At 34.7% G+C, this 16,108-nt stretch overlaps 1 protein-coding gene across 1 annotated transcript in view; it reads left to right on the top strand.

Moving 5' to 3' along the window:
* Positions 1-15,860, top strand: part of LOC103779686 (collagen alpha-1(XI) chain-like) — a gene marked incomplete at its 3' end in the record, with an annotated part of 21,923 nt that extends 6,063 nt beyond the window's left edge. Inside the window, exons 2-4 of the mRNA XM_008947331.1 lie at positions 8,447-8,614; positions 13,139-13,352; positions 15,698-15,860. Of these exons, the coding sequence (XP_008945579.1) occupies positions 8,447-8,614; positions 13,139-13,352; positions 15,698-15,860 (545 nt within the window). The remainder of the gene's footprint in view (positions 1-8,446; positions 8,615-13,138; positions 13,353-15,697) is intronic.
* Positions 15,861-16,108: the final 248 nt, after the last annotated feature.

Below are 16,108 nucleotides of genomic sequence, written 5' to 3'. Positions count from 1 at the left end.
ACTCTTTCTGCTCTAGCAAACTTAGGTCCAGCTGGTAAACTAAACTGTTTGCTAATTGTTGATAGAGTGAGAAACTGGACTAATAATCTGGGAGAAGGAATGCAAGGAGGGGAAAAGTTATCAGGTTTCACAGTAGGAGAACTGCTGAAAACAGCTTGACAAATGGTAGCTAAAATAAACCTATGCAGAACTTTGACACGATCTGTGTCTAAGATTTTTTTGGTTTTAAAGGAAACTTTTTTTTTTCCCCTGACGGAACCGTTCTGAGAGTTTAACAGCAGAAACTGAATACCAGTTATCCCCTCATATGAGTTTTTGTTCATTAAAATATTTTCACCTCTTACATTCATTAAGCCTTGGACCATCTAATATGTGTCAATTGAAAACCTTAATCATAGTAGTTTTTGTCTTTACCCACCTATAGAACACATGCAGAGTCCTCACAATGAGCACTTTTGGTTATGAAGATTCAAAATTTTAAGAAAAGTAAATAAGCTAAATGACTGTAGGCTACTGTGCCTATAATATGCAACATAGTTTCACAAAACCATGGAGCAGCCAGTACCTCCTACTTCTGTTTCTTAATATATACCTAAAAATCTAACCATAGGTAGCCTATTTTGAAAGTCTTGTCCACAAATATAAGGAGTCCCTTCATCAGTACCCACCAAATATGCATATTTTAGCCTACTAGCCTATAATAGCTCCTACTCTTTAAATAATCTGTCACAGTGAAATGAAACTGGACTAAACTTTTAAAAACCCACTCCATTTAGGATCGAAGATTAACGTTTTAACACTCCAGTTTTGCAGTAGTTCCACTGGAATGGATTACTAGCAGAATGAAACATATTTCCGTGGAAAAAATATTAAGTCAAATAATAGCAATTGAGAAGTGCTAGTCTTCCTAAATTTCTCAGATAATTCTTTTTACTGGGTCAAATTAAGTTCTTTTCTACTCCAGGTTTGTATCTCACCAGTTACAACTTACGCATTGTAAATCTTATGGGCTATTTGTCATTACTGATAATTTTCGTTTTCATATTAATCAAAAGAAAGACATTGCTGAAGAATTATGGTAACTCTAGAAGTTACCTGTGTATTACACCTGAAAAATATTTAATACCATTTATTATAAAAATACTCTTTATTTGAAAAAGGAAAAGCCACAGCTACAATTCTTAACAGTATATCAAACAGCTGCACGCTCTGTTTGCTAAGGGATATCTGTAAAGTAAAGAATTTGGGCTCTTTATTTCCCTTGAGTTTTGTTATTATTTGCATTTGATATATGTCCCCCAGCATGCAATCTGGGAGCATCTTGTAAATTATGTAGGTGAACAAAGCTTTTATAAATAAGGAAGGCTCACTGTGCCTGTGTTCTCTCATATAATTAAGAGACTAAGACCTGGGAGTTACCAGACCAAAATCTTAATATGATAGAATTTTAACCTCTATGCTTTATTAGGCATTTGTACAGAAAGAAAAATAGTGTAGTCCAAGTGATTCATCCTCTAAAGAATTTCATATGGGAATGTAGTAAGAAGTTGTCACCACAATTACTTTCCTGTCAGTCCTGGAGAAGTTCACCTTGAGGTCTGAAAATGAAGATGATTGTTTCCTCCGTATACCTATCTCCAATAAAATTCTGTATTGAACTGTTTGGTTCCCTGTCACCAGCACCTTTAACTGCAGCTAAAAATGCTTTACTGTACAGTTCATAGAAAGAGAATGGAGGTCAAGTTTGGTATAGCCTATCTAAAAAGGTTCAGAGCTATATTAATTTCTCATTGCAACTTCTAAGTAGCTTGCAGCATGTTCTGTATAGACTAGAAGAAAACTAAAGGCGTGGGACCTTTTAAATAAGAACAGCCATCCATTCTGACTTGGTTATCTAAAGGAATAATCTGATTCACTCAAAAGAAATCTCAGTTCAGTGAATAATATCTTTTCAATCCACATGTATTCCAAGTCTACAGAGGATTACTGCATGCATCTGTGACAGGATCACTCTAGATGCTTGACTTCTTAAGATTTAAGTAAGATATGAAATACTGAGTGAGATCTACAGGAGTGGGGAATTGCAGCCACTCATGGAATTGCCCCATAAACTGCTTCTGAATACAGTGTTATGTAGGAAAGGATGGTTAGAAACCTGTCTGATAACCAATTAGCCTATGTAGGTCAGAAAGAACTTCTGAGGAAGCACTTACACATTTTTTTTTTCTTTTTGCATTTACATCAATGCCACTCGCTAGATTGATTTGAGGAAACCCATGTGATTTGAGTAAATCTATATGGAGAACTGGTTTGGGGTCATTGCTGCAATTGCTATTTTACAATTTTCTAGCTACTGAACATCCATTGTAAATCAAAACATTTTCATAAATGCAAAGTCATTAGAGTAAAAATAATTAACATTACAACATGATTGTAGCTAGAAAGATAATATGTATAGATCTTATCCTTTTATCTAAAGTGATTGCTGCTGCTGTAATTCCAAAGATTACATTGTTGCCATTAGATGCACTGTTGATGCATCTTTTTTTGTGTTTTGTAAAGCTTGCAGGGTCAGATGGGCTTTATCGCAATGCAGAATTTTAATGGTGGCTGCTGAAGAGCAAAGAAGAAGTTTTATTGCCTATCGCTAAGATAGCAAGTTTGCCATGATCTCTGTTACAGACAGGATGCACATTTTATAAACAAAGCAAATATGATTAAACACCACTCATTTAATTACTATCTACATTTAAATAAATACAAATGTTATAAACCAGACCTGGCCATTCCAATGCAAGTTTTCTTGCGTCTGATACAACTTGTCCCTGTCAGGTAATGTAAGTCATCCTTTTACCTAGAGTTATGTGACCACCTTCATGAAGTGTTTGCTTAGAGAGAAGTGGAAATGCTAAGCATTTATACTGAAAACTGAGGTAATCCTTAAGATAAGGAGGCTTGATGTCACATATTGAATAAGTCATCCACCCAGTCCAAAGGACTTCAGTCGCTGAGTTGCTGTGCAGTTTCTCAGTCCCTCATTTCTCTGATACCATAACCTGGGAACCTTCTCCTTGGATAGTTTACACCAAGGGAAAGGGAGAGCCATCTTACATAACAGAGTCCAGCTCAAATTTATCAGGAAGTCAGAGTGAAGGAAGCAAGTCCTCTGATCTTGTCTAATAAGTGCTATTTATATTTATGACATTATAACATATCAGAAATTAATATGCTGATTTCACCAGCTTCTACTTAACTTCAAAAGAAATCACTTTAAACAATGGCAGTAGTTGTTAGGTATAATGCAGTATAAAGGCATCATAATTTGATCTGTATGTATAGTACAAATATCAGTATCAATAGGAGTATTTCACAGGTTTTATTTCAATTTAGAGATAGTGAAATGAAATTAAAGCCATGATATTTTAAATTGTGAATTTATGATCAAAATGTAGTCTAGATTATTACAGATGCTCTTTTTCAATCTACAATAGCATTATATTTTTCAAAGATCTGGCTATTAATTTGTGGAATAGAATGTATTGTCATTACCTTTAAAAAAAAAGGTATCATTGTATAGACAGAAAGTTTAGGCTTGAAAATACTAACCAACAATGGAAGTCAGTTTTAATATGCATTTTCCTCCTCTACAAAAAAAAACAAAAAAAACCAGCAAACACATGAAGTTTCTCTCATGTAATTCACTTCTGATAATCTGCCCTGACCTGGCAATGTACAAGTGTGGTCTAGCATACAGTTTAAAACTAATTAACTCCAATACATCTAATTAACTAATGCATCCTTTCAAATTCCAGCAGAGATATGCTAATAGTTTTTTTTTTTCTTTCTTCTTTTTAATTTGCATGCTTTTACCCATATTTTATTGCCATTTAAACTAGAAGATTTTATATTTCTGTCAGTCTGTTGTGTGTCCTCCCCAAGATGGGTATTTAGTTCCTGCAGAAGAAAGCTAAAGGGAAAGCAAAAGATTAATTATGGCTTTGGAGTTATATTTAACACAAAATGCTTTGGACCAAATGTTCTTATCCATACCATTATAAATATGGAAAGCTCATTGAGTGGTTGGATGTACTTCAGTCATACTACATTAATGAAGACCAGAATTTGGCTCTGAGATGTTAAATACTTCAAGTTACAAGTTATTTCAGGTCTTGACATGTTACATCACTAAGGTGTTATGGGATTTTTTGAGCTTTATCTTCTTTATTTTTATAAGCCAGGAACTTATGCTAGAGGTAAATGGTTAACATTTTGATATCTTGAAAGATACTAGGATACTCGGTTTCCTATTTTGTCTTCTAAACAAAATTTTGTCCTCTAAAAAGGGATTTTTGAAGAATTCTCCTTTGCCATTCCAGGAATTCCAGTGCTTTTAAACACTTCTCTGGCTACTGATGTCTGTTAGTGTCAGTGAAAGCTGCTTGTCTCTCTCTGAACTTTCTTGAATCAGGGATATATGCTGTTGAACTTTGCGCTATAATATTTAGTGAGAAGAGTGATCCCCTGCACTTAGTTCTCTATCAGTGGAAAAGTAGCACATGAATGATGAACGCAGGCTTCTTTTCAAAGGGTTGTCTGGCTTGCCTGCAGTAGTGCACTTTGGCCATGAACACCTACATGAAGTGACCCAATTTTAAGATCTCGATCTTGTATTTTGTCAAATTTGCTATGGCAAAGAGCTTAATTATCAAAGCTGATGTCTAAGTTCCATAAGGAGAATTAACTGCAGCTCAAGAACTGCAGAGCTATTTACATGATGCTTATTGGAGATTTCCATGTCATCTTAAATATTAGCACCAAGTTGGAAAGCTGCAAAAAGACTAGAAGGTAAAAATCATTTGGGAAAGCTGCTTTATGTACTTTAAAGTTCTTGTGAGAAATCCTTGATCTGCCAATATATGGGATACATCAATATTGACCTATATAAACACAAGCTGCAGTCTTAATTTGTACACCATGCTAACAGGCAAACTGCATGGCCTTAGAACTGGTGCTTTTTCTGGGTATTTCTTACTATTCTCAGAAACTGTGTGGGAGAAGAATGCTAGAGAAGAGGTATTTTTTCAGGGAGAGCTGATGTTCCCAAAATACAGTGACACTGGGCACTGGAAAACCTACAGAAACTGGCAGAGAGAAGCCACAGGTTTATCTGATAGCTTCCAGACTATGCTTTTCCCTGACTCGGTGAGTTGTCTTACTGGCTCTCTATCCTGGCCTTCTAAGTAAGCCAGTGCTGGCAATGTGAGGACTTCTTGTCATCCTCTGTTCTCCGAACAGCTTACCTCTAAGCAGTTAGGACCTAAGGGCTTTTGTTTGTCCAGAGCTGATTATTTGTGACTGGGCTTCTACATATGGGGAGCAACTGTGACCAGTGCTTTCTGTAGAGGCATTGAGCAGATCAGCTGAACATGCACAGTGAGCTCATCAAGAATTTTGAGACTGTCATGGCAACATCATAAGGGCTACTGAACACTTGCTCCAACTAGGTTGCCATAGTTCCAGAAAATGTAAAAAAATCCTGAAATTCACAAAGACAAAATTTCCACTAGCAAAGAGAGTGGTTTTGCCCCTAGTGTATCCATGAAGCAGGAGGAGTGCTGGGGAGAAGTGCTCTAAACAGTGAGCCCTTTTTTTCAGCTAGGAAATGGTAATAAGAGCTGTGAGGAGACTTCCAGGCTTGTTGTCTTCCAACTGAAATATGGGGTTGGTTGTATCCTGATCTGGGCATTTGATGAGAGTCAAGCCCAGGTTCAGTAATGACACACACACAAGAATGTTGCAAAAACAATTATGAGGAAGAGGCACAAATTCAGTCTGTAAAACAGACTGAATGATAGGTAGGTTTCTATCAAAAGCAATGTTTTTGTAAAAAAAAAAAACCCAACAAAAAACCTACATCTTATAGATTCCTACCTGGTTTATCTAAAGACTTCTAAGGAACAACTTTACTTTTTAACTACTGATCAAAGTGGCTATCTAAAATCTTTTCTATATGTCAGGGAAGCAGTTTGTTTCTTGTGATCTTTAAGTGTTTAGTAAGTGAGCCATATTTGGAGATAGAGACTAATTAACTTCTTTCCATAAGTTACATTTCTAGGACTCTGACTAATAAACAGACTAGTGTTTTTGCTATTTACATTTTGTGAATCCCAGCTGGCGGAAATACACGTCATCTATGGGCTGTTAACAAAATGTTTGTTCTTATTATTTGGAATTTGCGGTTTGAAAATTGTTGTCTTCTATTATTACCCTGTTTCTTGTCTGGAAGTTTTTTAGCAGCAGAACTAGCAGGGAGTAATGAATAATCTTGTTTATGGGTGAATACTCTTCCAGTCAGCCAGGCAAAGAACAGCCATTATTCTAAAAAACAATGATGAATCTGGGACAAATTATAGAAAAGAGGAAAAGAAAAAGGAATGTAGCAGTGGTTGACTTATACAGTGACTTGGAATTTTTACTAATATTTCCAGTAACTGTTTCTACATAACTGATTCAAATTATTATAGGTGCTGCAAAAATAACTGTCCCTTACCAGAAAAGAAGTGTGGCAGTTCCTTCAGTATGGTAGTAACTCTAAAATTATGTGGAATACCTGTAGAAAATACATTATATCCATTAAAATTGTTTAGTCTGCACTTAGAGAGGTAAGACATGTTTAGAATTTGCATGCTCTTAAACTTTCTCAAAATAATAGTTTCACACATAATGTCTTGAATCTGCAGGATAGGTACATTTTAAGTAAATGTAGGTTTATACTGTAGTATTAATTCAAAATGTATTAGCTTTCAACAAACATTAACTATTAGGTTTATATTTGATAACACAATCTGGTGGAAATGAGACATTGAACAGTGTAAAAAAAAAAGCATCTCACAAGAATTTTCTTGTGAATGTTTTAAAACTGAAGAAGTTATGTACATTCTAGACTGAGAAAAATATTAAAAAGAAAGTATATTTTAAAGAATATACTTTTGGTGTTATTCAAAGATAGGCTTAACCACAAAGTTGAATTTTTCATATTTGGCAATGCCAGATGAATAGGATGAGCTAGTTAACTTTGTTCACATCTGTTATTGACAGTGAAGATACTAAAGTGACTTCTGAGATACTACTGTGATACAAAATTTTAACACTGCCTAGAAGTCTACAAATAGTAAGAAAAGAAGGCAGAGAGGTTTCCATCAGTGACTCTAATTAGAATATCACTTTGCCTGTGTTTATACATTCTTTCACTTGTTTGTCTTTCAATAGTTGTTCAAACAGTTGAATATTCACACAGAGTGAAGTTTGAGCCTTAAGCTGAAATTTGTTGACACATAAAATGAGTAATAACAGAGAATAAGTTAGCTGTAGTTAATGCCACAATATGGTTCAAAGAAGTGAAGGGTCAGGTTTACCAAACATTTCTCAGCTTTAACAGTGAAAGTCATGTAGAACTTTGTCTTTTCAGATAAAGTGGTTATGAGTTTGGCAACATAACTGTAGAACAGTCAGTGAAAAAATGGTCCATTGAAATTTTGTTTCCACCCAAAAAAATAAACTAATGAATGCATGATCTGTAGGAAGTATGAAAATGAGCACTTTATGTTTTTTCTAAGAGAAAAGTTATGCAGTAAGCAAGCTATGGTCTCTCACTCTCGAAGTGCTTTTCTATCCAAGAATTATGAGTTAGCTCATTTGCCATGGTGAACTTTTATAGATTAAGGCTTTGTTGTTGGCTCTATCTGTCAATAATTTATATCAATATCAGTGCAGTAGCAGCTCTGATTTCCCCTTTAAATAGTTAGACACTAAGCATAAATGCAACATTTTGTACTTTAGAGCCCAAGTACAATCAGGTGTCTATTTGAATTTTAATTTGTAAATAAAGACAGACTGATACTGTTCATTCACTTCTTGCAGCAAAGTAGGAACATTTTTCTTTCTCTACTGGGATGAGAAACAAGATTAGCTTTTTCCTTACCACTCTGTATCTGAGAAAGCAGTCATATGTAATCAGAATATATTTTAATGATGGCAACAGACAAGTTTCTTATAGCAGATTATTAGTAGCTGAATGCTTCTAAAACTTCTGTGCAAGCTTTTAAAATCCGTTCCACATCTTAGAAATCACTCATTAAAAGAATGTAAATTTCAATCACCAGGATTCTCTGCATTTGGGAAACAATGTTTCAGTGTGTAGTTGAATAGCCTCAAAATCTGATCATAATAATTACTTCAGATGAGATGAACTCTTATATATTTAAAAATTAATAATACTGTTAAAAAATCTAGTGTGGGAATGATCTTCAGTAAATCAAAATAGGATGCAGCTACTGCTGTGATTACATATGTGCTTTTGCAATGAAATTAATATCCCTTTTAGAGGCTGCATACTGTAGAGGTGCAGGATGAGTAATTCTTTTTGTTGGTTTTTGTTTTTTGTCAGCTGAACCTGTTGATGTGCTAAAAGCATTAGAATTTCACAATTCACCAGAAGGAGTATCAAGAACAACAGGATTTTGCACAAACAGGAGGGATTCAAAAGGATCAGATGTTGCCTATAGAGTTTCAAAAACTGCACAGCTGAGTGCCCCAACAAAGCAGCTGTACCCAGGTAAGATTGTCAGAAAGTTATTACTTTGGTAAGTTATCTTACTGCCTGTGTTTTTATAGCACAGCAAGTAGTCCATCATCAGTTCCACACAACACTTCTGCTATCCCTAGAGTTGAGCCTGCATACAAATGACAGGATGTGCTCTTTATCCACTGAATGAATCAGTTTTTATTGGTTTCAGTTATACAGCTCTTCATCAAATTCTGCGTCACTGGCAGAACTGGCCTGTAAGGCATATAAGGCGTATTACCTGTTCTTTCATGATGCTATCTGATGGAAAGCTTATTTTGTGGCTTTGGCAAATTTCCTCCAGTTTCAGTAGTCCATTTAAAAGCAGTACTTCCTGGAGTAATGCTGCACTGGTAGAAATGGTTTGTGGTTGGCCATTGCAAAATCATTCCCAGAAGTACCATCTGTTAAGAATTACCTAAGACTATCTGGGTATTTGAGGGACTAAACAAGGCTAGTTGTGGATAGCAGGTAATGTGATTTCATCTTCTCTCAAATTTTTCTGAAATGAAATAATCACATTTTGGAAAAGATTCTCTGGATGTTGATCAGAGACTCTTATTCCATTATTTTGCTGTCACTTGACCCAAACTGTTAAAAGAAAATTATAACAAGAATATTGAAAACCAATACTATGGAACATTTAATTTTTCTGCTTTGATGCATCATGCAAAGTTTGAACATCTGTCTATAAACATACGGATTAGATGTTGGCAAAGAAAAGTACTTTAATTTTTGTCTTTCAGAGCAGCAGTTGTAGATATACAAGACCTATAAAGGGGGAAACATGCATTATTTTTTAGTAATAATGTGTTCCCAGAGCAACATAGGAAACAGCTATCCAGAGTTCAAGCGTAACTTACATGTTCACTTAACTCAGTTTACATTTTTATTCGTGGAAGAAGATAAAAGCAAAATTCACTACAGATACAATGTATTAGTTTTTATCACAGTTCATCAGTTTTTAATATATGCTTTCAAGTCCGTTGCATATGTTTAACAGAGCTATCCAGATGAAAATATTCACCGTATGGCACATTACAGTCACACTACTATCAGCAAGACATTGTAGACTATGTCTATAATTAATTCCTAAGGTTAGCAGAATATGGGCTGCTGTTTATTTAAAAAAAATGCAAAAATGATCCATTGTATTGAAAAACTGTTTAAGCTGCATAGTGTGATAAATTGGCACCTTTATATTCTGAGTTTTACAATGTGTGTCATTGAAGCCAAGTGGTACAACAAAAGGATTTAAATTAACATTCAAATACAACTGGAGAGAAGATTAAACTGCTTGGAATCACTGATATTTTTAGAAGTTTAGAATAGTACAAGCACTTTCTGCTAAATCAGAGCCCAAGAATCTAGAGCAGGAAGTCTGAGAACTTGGACTGACTTGCACTTATTAATGAATCAAATAGTAGCATTAAGGAGATCTGTCAGCTGCAGTAATAACTGTTCATATGATTCTTGAATGCCAGAACAAATAAGTACCTCATGTTGTTGGCTGATATCTAAACTGCTGTAGCCTTTGACTGCCTCAGTTTATGTGCACTTATTAATGCTTCCAGTCTCTGCTTTACAACTGGAATGAGTTTGTTTCGTTTTACCAATCTGTTGCAATATTTCAGTGTGCAGGAGACAAATAAAAAGCACTGCTCGCTCACAGTATAAAAAGAAGCCACCACGAAACTTTGCTTAATACAGGAATATGTCATGCTATACTATACTTCAGTAAAGAACCTAGAAGCCATTTTTTGGAGGTGATAATGGTAATTACTTCCTTTTGAATCTTGCAGAACAGGCAACCTTTCCCCAGCACAAGAAAGTCTTCTTTTCCAAAGAGTCTTAAAGATATTTGAGCAATTATGTCCCTTTTCCTTAGTGCTCTCCAGTAGTGGAAAGATTACAGGAGATAAAGAAATGATGTCTTTCAACTCAATCTTATTAGTTAGGCAGTACAAGTCATAATGCATCCTATGCTTGCTTTCATCTAACTCCTATAACTCACAAGGAAGCATAAGTATATTTTAGCTACCGTAACTCAAAGGGAGCTGTGAATGGCAGAAGATGGGAGCATTCAACATATCAACCTTTTAAAAATGGATTTAATAATATTTGCCAGTTTCCCAGAATGTAATAGGCACCGATTTCACTGACTGCAAGGAATTACTATAATTGTAAAGATAACGGCTTAGATTTCTGTTGTGTTTGCTTATATGCTCTTAGTTATCTTTTATAAAAGCATATAGGAATGACAGCAACTCATATATATACACAAAGATTTTTCTAGTGGTTTTCCCTCCAATAGTTATTTTTGGTTATTGTTCAAATAGAACCATACCAGGAAAAAAAAAACACATTTAAAAGTATTTGAGAAGACTTTGATAATTATTGCAGATATACATCCAAGAACTCTCTATATACATAGCAATGCATAAAGTTTTACATGTCAGAATGTCATTTGTCTTTTGACTTTTTCAATGAAAATTGTAAATTTCCTCCATAGACAATTACACAATGTAGGTGCAGATAAAAAGTCTGGGAATATTATATCATAGCAGTGATAACAGAAACTGCTGAATTGAGGCACATGACTCATTTTCAGACACCTTTCTTAGAAAGCTCCAGGGTTTTTTTTGATAGGATGTTATCTGTTTGAAGAGCACGTGCCAAGACTAGCTGAACTGGTGTCACCTGCCTTAAGCATTTGCAACATATCTTTCAGATTAACAGTGCAGACAGGGCAAGTATTCAGTGCTTTTCAAATAATTTGTTTGGCGTTTGGTAAGTTACCTTTTCTCTTTTTTTTCTGTCACCTTTGATGTTAAAAGCTATAACATACAGTTTAATTTATCCTGTAAACTAAGAGCTTTGCTTTGTCATTAGAGAGCTTGGCCAAAGCATCACCAGAGTATATTAAATGCTTTCTATTTATTGGGTTTTGATCCCTTCAAAATAAGATGTCAAAGCAAGCCCTAAAGTGGTCTATACTACTACAGCCTTTCAACAACTTACCACAAAAAACGTTCAAAAGATGGTAGAAAGCACTTAAATCAGCATTTCAGCAGACAATATAATAAGACCGGAGATTTTCTGGTTTAGAATAATATGTCATTTACAGAGCAATGAAGATTTAATGCATTTTGGTTTTGTATTGTAACTAAAGAGTTAATGCCATCAGTATCTTGTCTTCATGGAAGACTTCATAGAAATCTGAAAGGGTTTTCCCACTAGACCTGCCTTGGAAACAGTCTTACCTTTTCTCCATTGGAAGAAGCAATTACTAAAACAGCTTTTGATGCTGAAGTCTTACATGCTTTTATTCATTATGAAAATGTTACATTACTAAAACTTATTCATTATATTTTTAAAATGTTTAAGAACATTTTGCCCACGCGCACACAAAGATGAAGTTACATTCTTTGCCAACATTTTTTTAAAATTCTAATTCCTGTACTACATGCATGTCAAGTTACAGCTGAAGCCACACAGATCCAATGTATATGTCAGAGTGCAAACCTCAGTTCTTCCTTTATAAACCAGCTATACCCATTTTTAATTTTACTTTTAGTTATAAAGGTTGAAATAATCACAAAATCACAGAATGTTAGGGGTTGGAAGGGACCTCCAGAGAGCGCCGAGTCCAACCCCCCTGCCAGAGCAGGACCATCTAGTCTAGGACAGGTCACACAGGAACGCATCCAGTCGGGGCTTAAAAGTCTCCAGGGAAGGAGACTCCACAACCTCCCTGGGGAGCCTGTTCCAGTGCTCTGGAACCCTTACAGTGAAGAAGTTCTTCCTCATGTTGAGGTGGAACTTCCTGTGCTCCAGCTTGTGACCATTGCCCCGCGTCCTATCGCAGGGCATAAGTGAGAAGACATTGCCCTTTCCTTCAAATAATGACTGGTATATAATCTCTGCTTCAAAGAGAAAGCATTAGAGAAATGAAAATTAAATATTCTTTTATTTTGCCTGAAGCACCTATAAAATAAAACTACCTATGTATTATTTCAATGTTATGTACAATATCGTTCTAGAAAGACTCAAATATACATTGTGAGAGAGAAACTAAAAGAAGTGGTTATGAAGAGAGATGAAGTACCTGGGAACATATTTGCTATAATATGGATACTTGTTCTGTCAAGTGCAATTGCAGTGCATGCTTTTAACTTAGAAGACTGCTAAAAAGCAGATTAATAGAAAAAATAATGAATACAAAACTATAATAATTCTTGCATATATATCGTATTACTACATAAATCTACAATACATTCACAAGTCATATTTAAAAATCATTAAGGTATATCTTTTAGGAATTAAAGCAAGATCAGAAAGGATGAAAAAAAAAAATTCCCAGCATAATTTTATATGTACTTATTTTTGAGAATTAAAAAACCCCACCAGTTTGTAGACAGGATCCCCTGTGCTTATAGAAAAATATAAACCTTTAAAGAATGGTTTAATTTTTTCTGATTTCATAACTGTATATATATATCAATTCGTCTGCAGGTGGAGATTTTCCAGAAGATTTTTCAGTATTAATGACAGTAAAACCTAAAAAGGGTATCCAGTCTTTCCTTCTGTCTATCTACAATGAGCAAGGAATTCAGCAAATAGGCGTTGAAGTTGGTAGATCCCCTGTCTTCCTATTTGAAGACCAAAATGGTAAACCTGCCCCAGAAGACTATCCTCTTTTCAGAACAGTCAACATTGCTGATGGGAAGTAAGTGTAAAATTTTAAGATGAAAAATTATATCAAAGACCACTGTATAGGTGGTTATAACCTTTACAAACAGTTATCTTAAGTATTTGAATAAAACAGTAACAATTTCCAGCTAGTTGGACTGCTGTGGTACAAAAGTCAGAGAATCTTTGGAGCAGAAAACATTTCCAGCTTCAAAATGTGTGTACAGTTAGAAATAAAGCCAAACCACATCTTATTTGATGTTTCTATAATAAAGAACAAAGAAACAGTCACAGAAGTTAAGCTCACTAAAACAAGACCTATGAAGACACTTCCTGTGAAATAGTGAAACTTTTCATGAAGACTCAAAGCAGTCTCACTAGAAGGGCTGTATTATCCATTTGATTGGGATAGAGTGAAGACAAGCTGACAAGACAGCATATGATTTCTCCTATCCTGAACCAAAACAGATAATAAGATGGTTTAAGATATATATATATATATCAGGGAAGAATAAGCTGGATAATTAATCTGAAGTGCTACAAGGATGTTGCATCCTCAGTATAGACAATCTCAAATACCTATGGTGTTATTAATGCAATTGTCTACAAAGGGAAGTTAGGTACAAAAAATTAACAAGTAATCATTCTCTAGGAATGTCATTTTAGTGCTTGTAAGTGGACATTTATCCTTTCAATGGCTTTTTATTTAGTTGTGCTGTAGTTCAGGAAGAGCAGCCACAGTCTCCAGAGATAGACAGAATGAAATTTTATTAAAGAAAAAGGAAAATTAATCAGAGAAGGAAGGAGAAAAATTCAACAGTAATGAAATATTTTTATAAAACAATAAAGGATTAAAAAAATAAAAATCTGTAATTGTCTTCTAGCCCTTCTATTACCAGATAATGGAATTATATCATGAAACCCAAACCTGCTGCATTTCCCTAGCAGGAGGAGTGATAAAACAAAGCAGCAAACTTTTTTTTTTCCATTGATTTCCTCTAAGTAACAAAGCTTTGGCAAGGATTTCAGAATTTCCCCAAAAATGTTGAGAAACTGATAAGCATTAAGAAATCAAAATGGATTTGGTTTGGTACAATTCCCTGCGGTGAGACTATACAACTTCTAAATCAGCTGGAGTCAGTCCTGTCCACAGTGAACTATGATTTCAGGCTTTCATCTTCCACGTGCTTTCAAAAGATTTTCTTCTGACTCAGCTATTTTATGAAGGATCTAGAGCAACAATCTTCATCTCAAAATGAGATATATTTAAAAAGTGTAAACAGTGGAATGTGCCTGAGAATGCATGGACAATTTGCTTTTATAATAATGTTTAATGGCATTCCAGAGAAAACATGGAATTAGAGTTCTGGTTCAGTGATACTGTTTAGCAGTCAGATTCCATTAGCTTCGAGGTGTTCCTTTTGATACACAGAAGCTCTTTGTAACAACGATCTAAGCTGTCGCTCAGGTTTAGACAACCTTAGTGCTACAAATGCCAACTAAAATAATTTGATTCCAGCTTTCCTCTTAGCAGCCACTAATGTGCCAAACTTGGACAATTTTTGCCCTGGAATATCAAAGATTCATTGATGTTTTGCTCCATGTTCGATTACAAAGTGGCCTGCTCTTGCTCTTAGATATTTAAGTCATCTCAGTCATAACAGAGAGGCTCACTAAATTAATGTGGTCTCTCATCACAATAAGAACTCAAGAAGAACTTAGTATAGTTGGACAAATTGTACAAAACTTTATTCTTAAATGTCTTTAAAAGAAAATAATTTGTCAGTATTCTGAATCACTTCCTTCACTTTTTGGTGAATATTTATGTAGGCAAAACTATAAGTTGCAGAAATATTGGCAAGCGTTTGTTAAGTATATGTATCTGGAAAACCATCTATGTTCAACTGTTGTATGTATTTGAAAAATTTTGGTGATTGATCACAAATAGAAAAATGTAAATAAAAATTAAGGCACTGAATCAAAGCTATTTGCCCACTAATTACTCAAGTAATTTGGTAAATCAAACACATTCATAAAAATAAGGTTTGTCATTGGATCATTCAATCTAAAAAATGTAAACAGTGTACTCGCTTCTAATTTGCATTTACTACTGTTCTTTGGATAAAGCTTCAGAGAAGAACAGCTTGAACATCTTATAAAGGACATTTACAAAGAGCTATGGGTCAGATTCCTTTGTACTAAGGGACAGACATTATATTTTGAATAGACAAGACATTGTGTACATATGAAAGAAAGAAAGAAATGGAGACATTTAAAATTTTATCTGTGACTTGGTGTATAATCTTCAATAAACTTTCTTCGTAAGAACACAATGACCTAGTTTTAAAAACAAATTACCATAGAATTATTTTTTTCCAATAGGTGGCATCGAGTAGCTATTAGTGTGGAGAAAAAAAGTGTTACAATGATTGTTGACTGTAACAAAAAAACTACAAAACCACTTGAAAGAAGTGACAGAACAGTTGTGGACACCAACGGCATCACTGTCTTTGGAACCAGGATTCTGGATGAAGAAGTTTTTGAGGTAAAATCAATACTGAACTAATGGAATTGAGTGATTTTGCGTTGAGTAAAGTGTTTAATGCAAATCATAAAAAAAAAAAATTAGGACAAAAGCTGGCATACTATAGAAAATTTGATTTATAAACCTGCGAGGACAGGCTGAAATAGAAGTAAAACAGAGAAGTGTCTCTATTGTTGGAAGATATGACACATTTTTTCTGTCCTTTAGATTATGTTGTATCTGGAAGGAGCTTGCTTTTTTTGTCTTTC

The sequence above is a fragment of the Merops nubicus genome, unplaced genomic scaffold, assembly GCF_000691845.1.
Source record: "Merops nubicus isolate BGI_N331 unplaced genomic scaffold, ASM69184v1 scaffold20539, whole genome shotgun sequence".
NCBI lineage: Eukaryota > Metazoa > Chordata > Aves > Coraciiformes > Meropidae > Merops > Merops nubicus.
The sequence above is the reverse complement of the archived record's forward strand: the minus strand, read 5'-3'. Positions and strand labels throughout refer to the sequence as shown.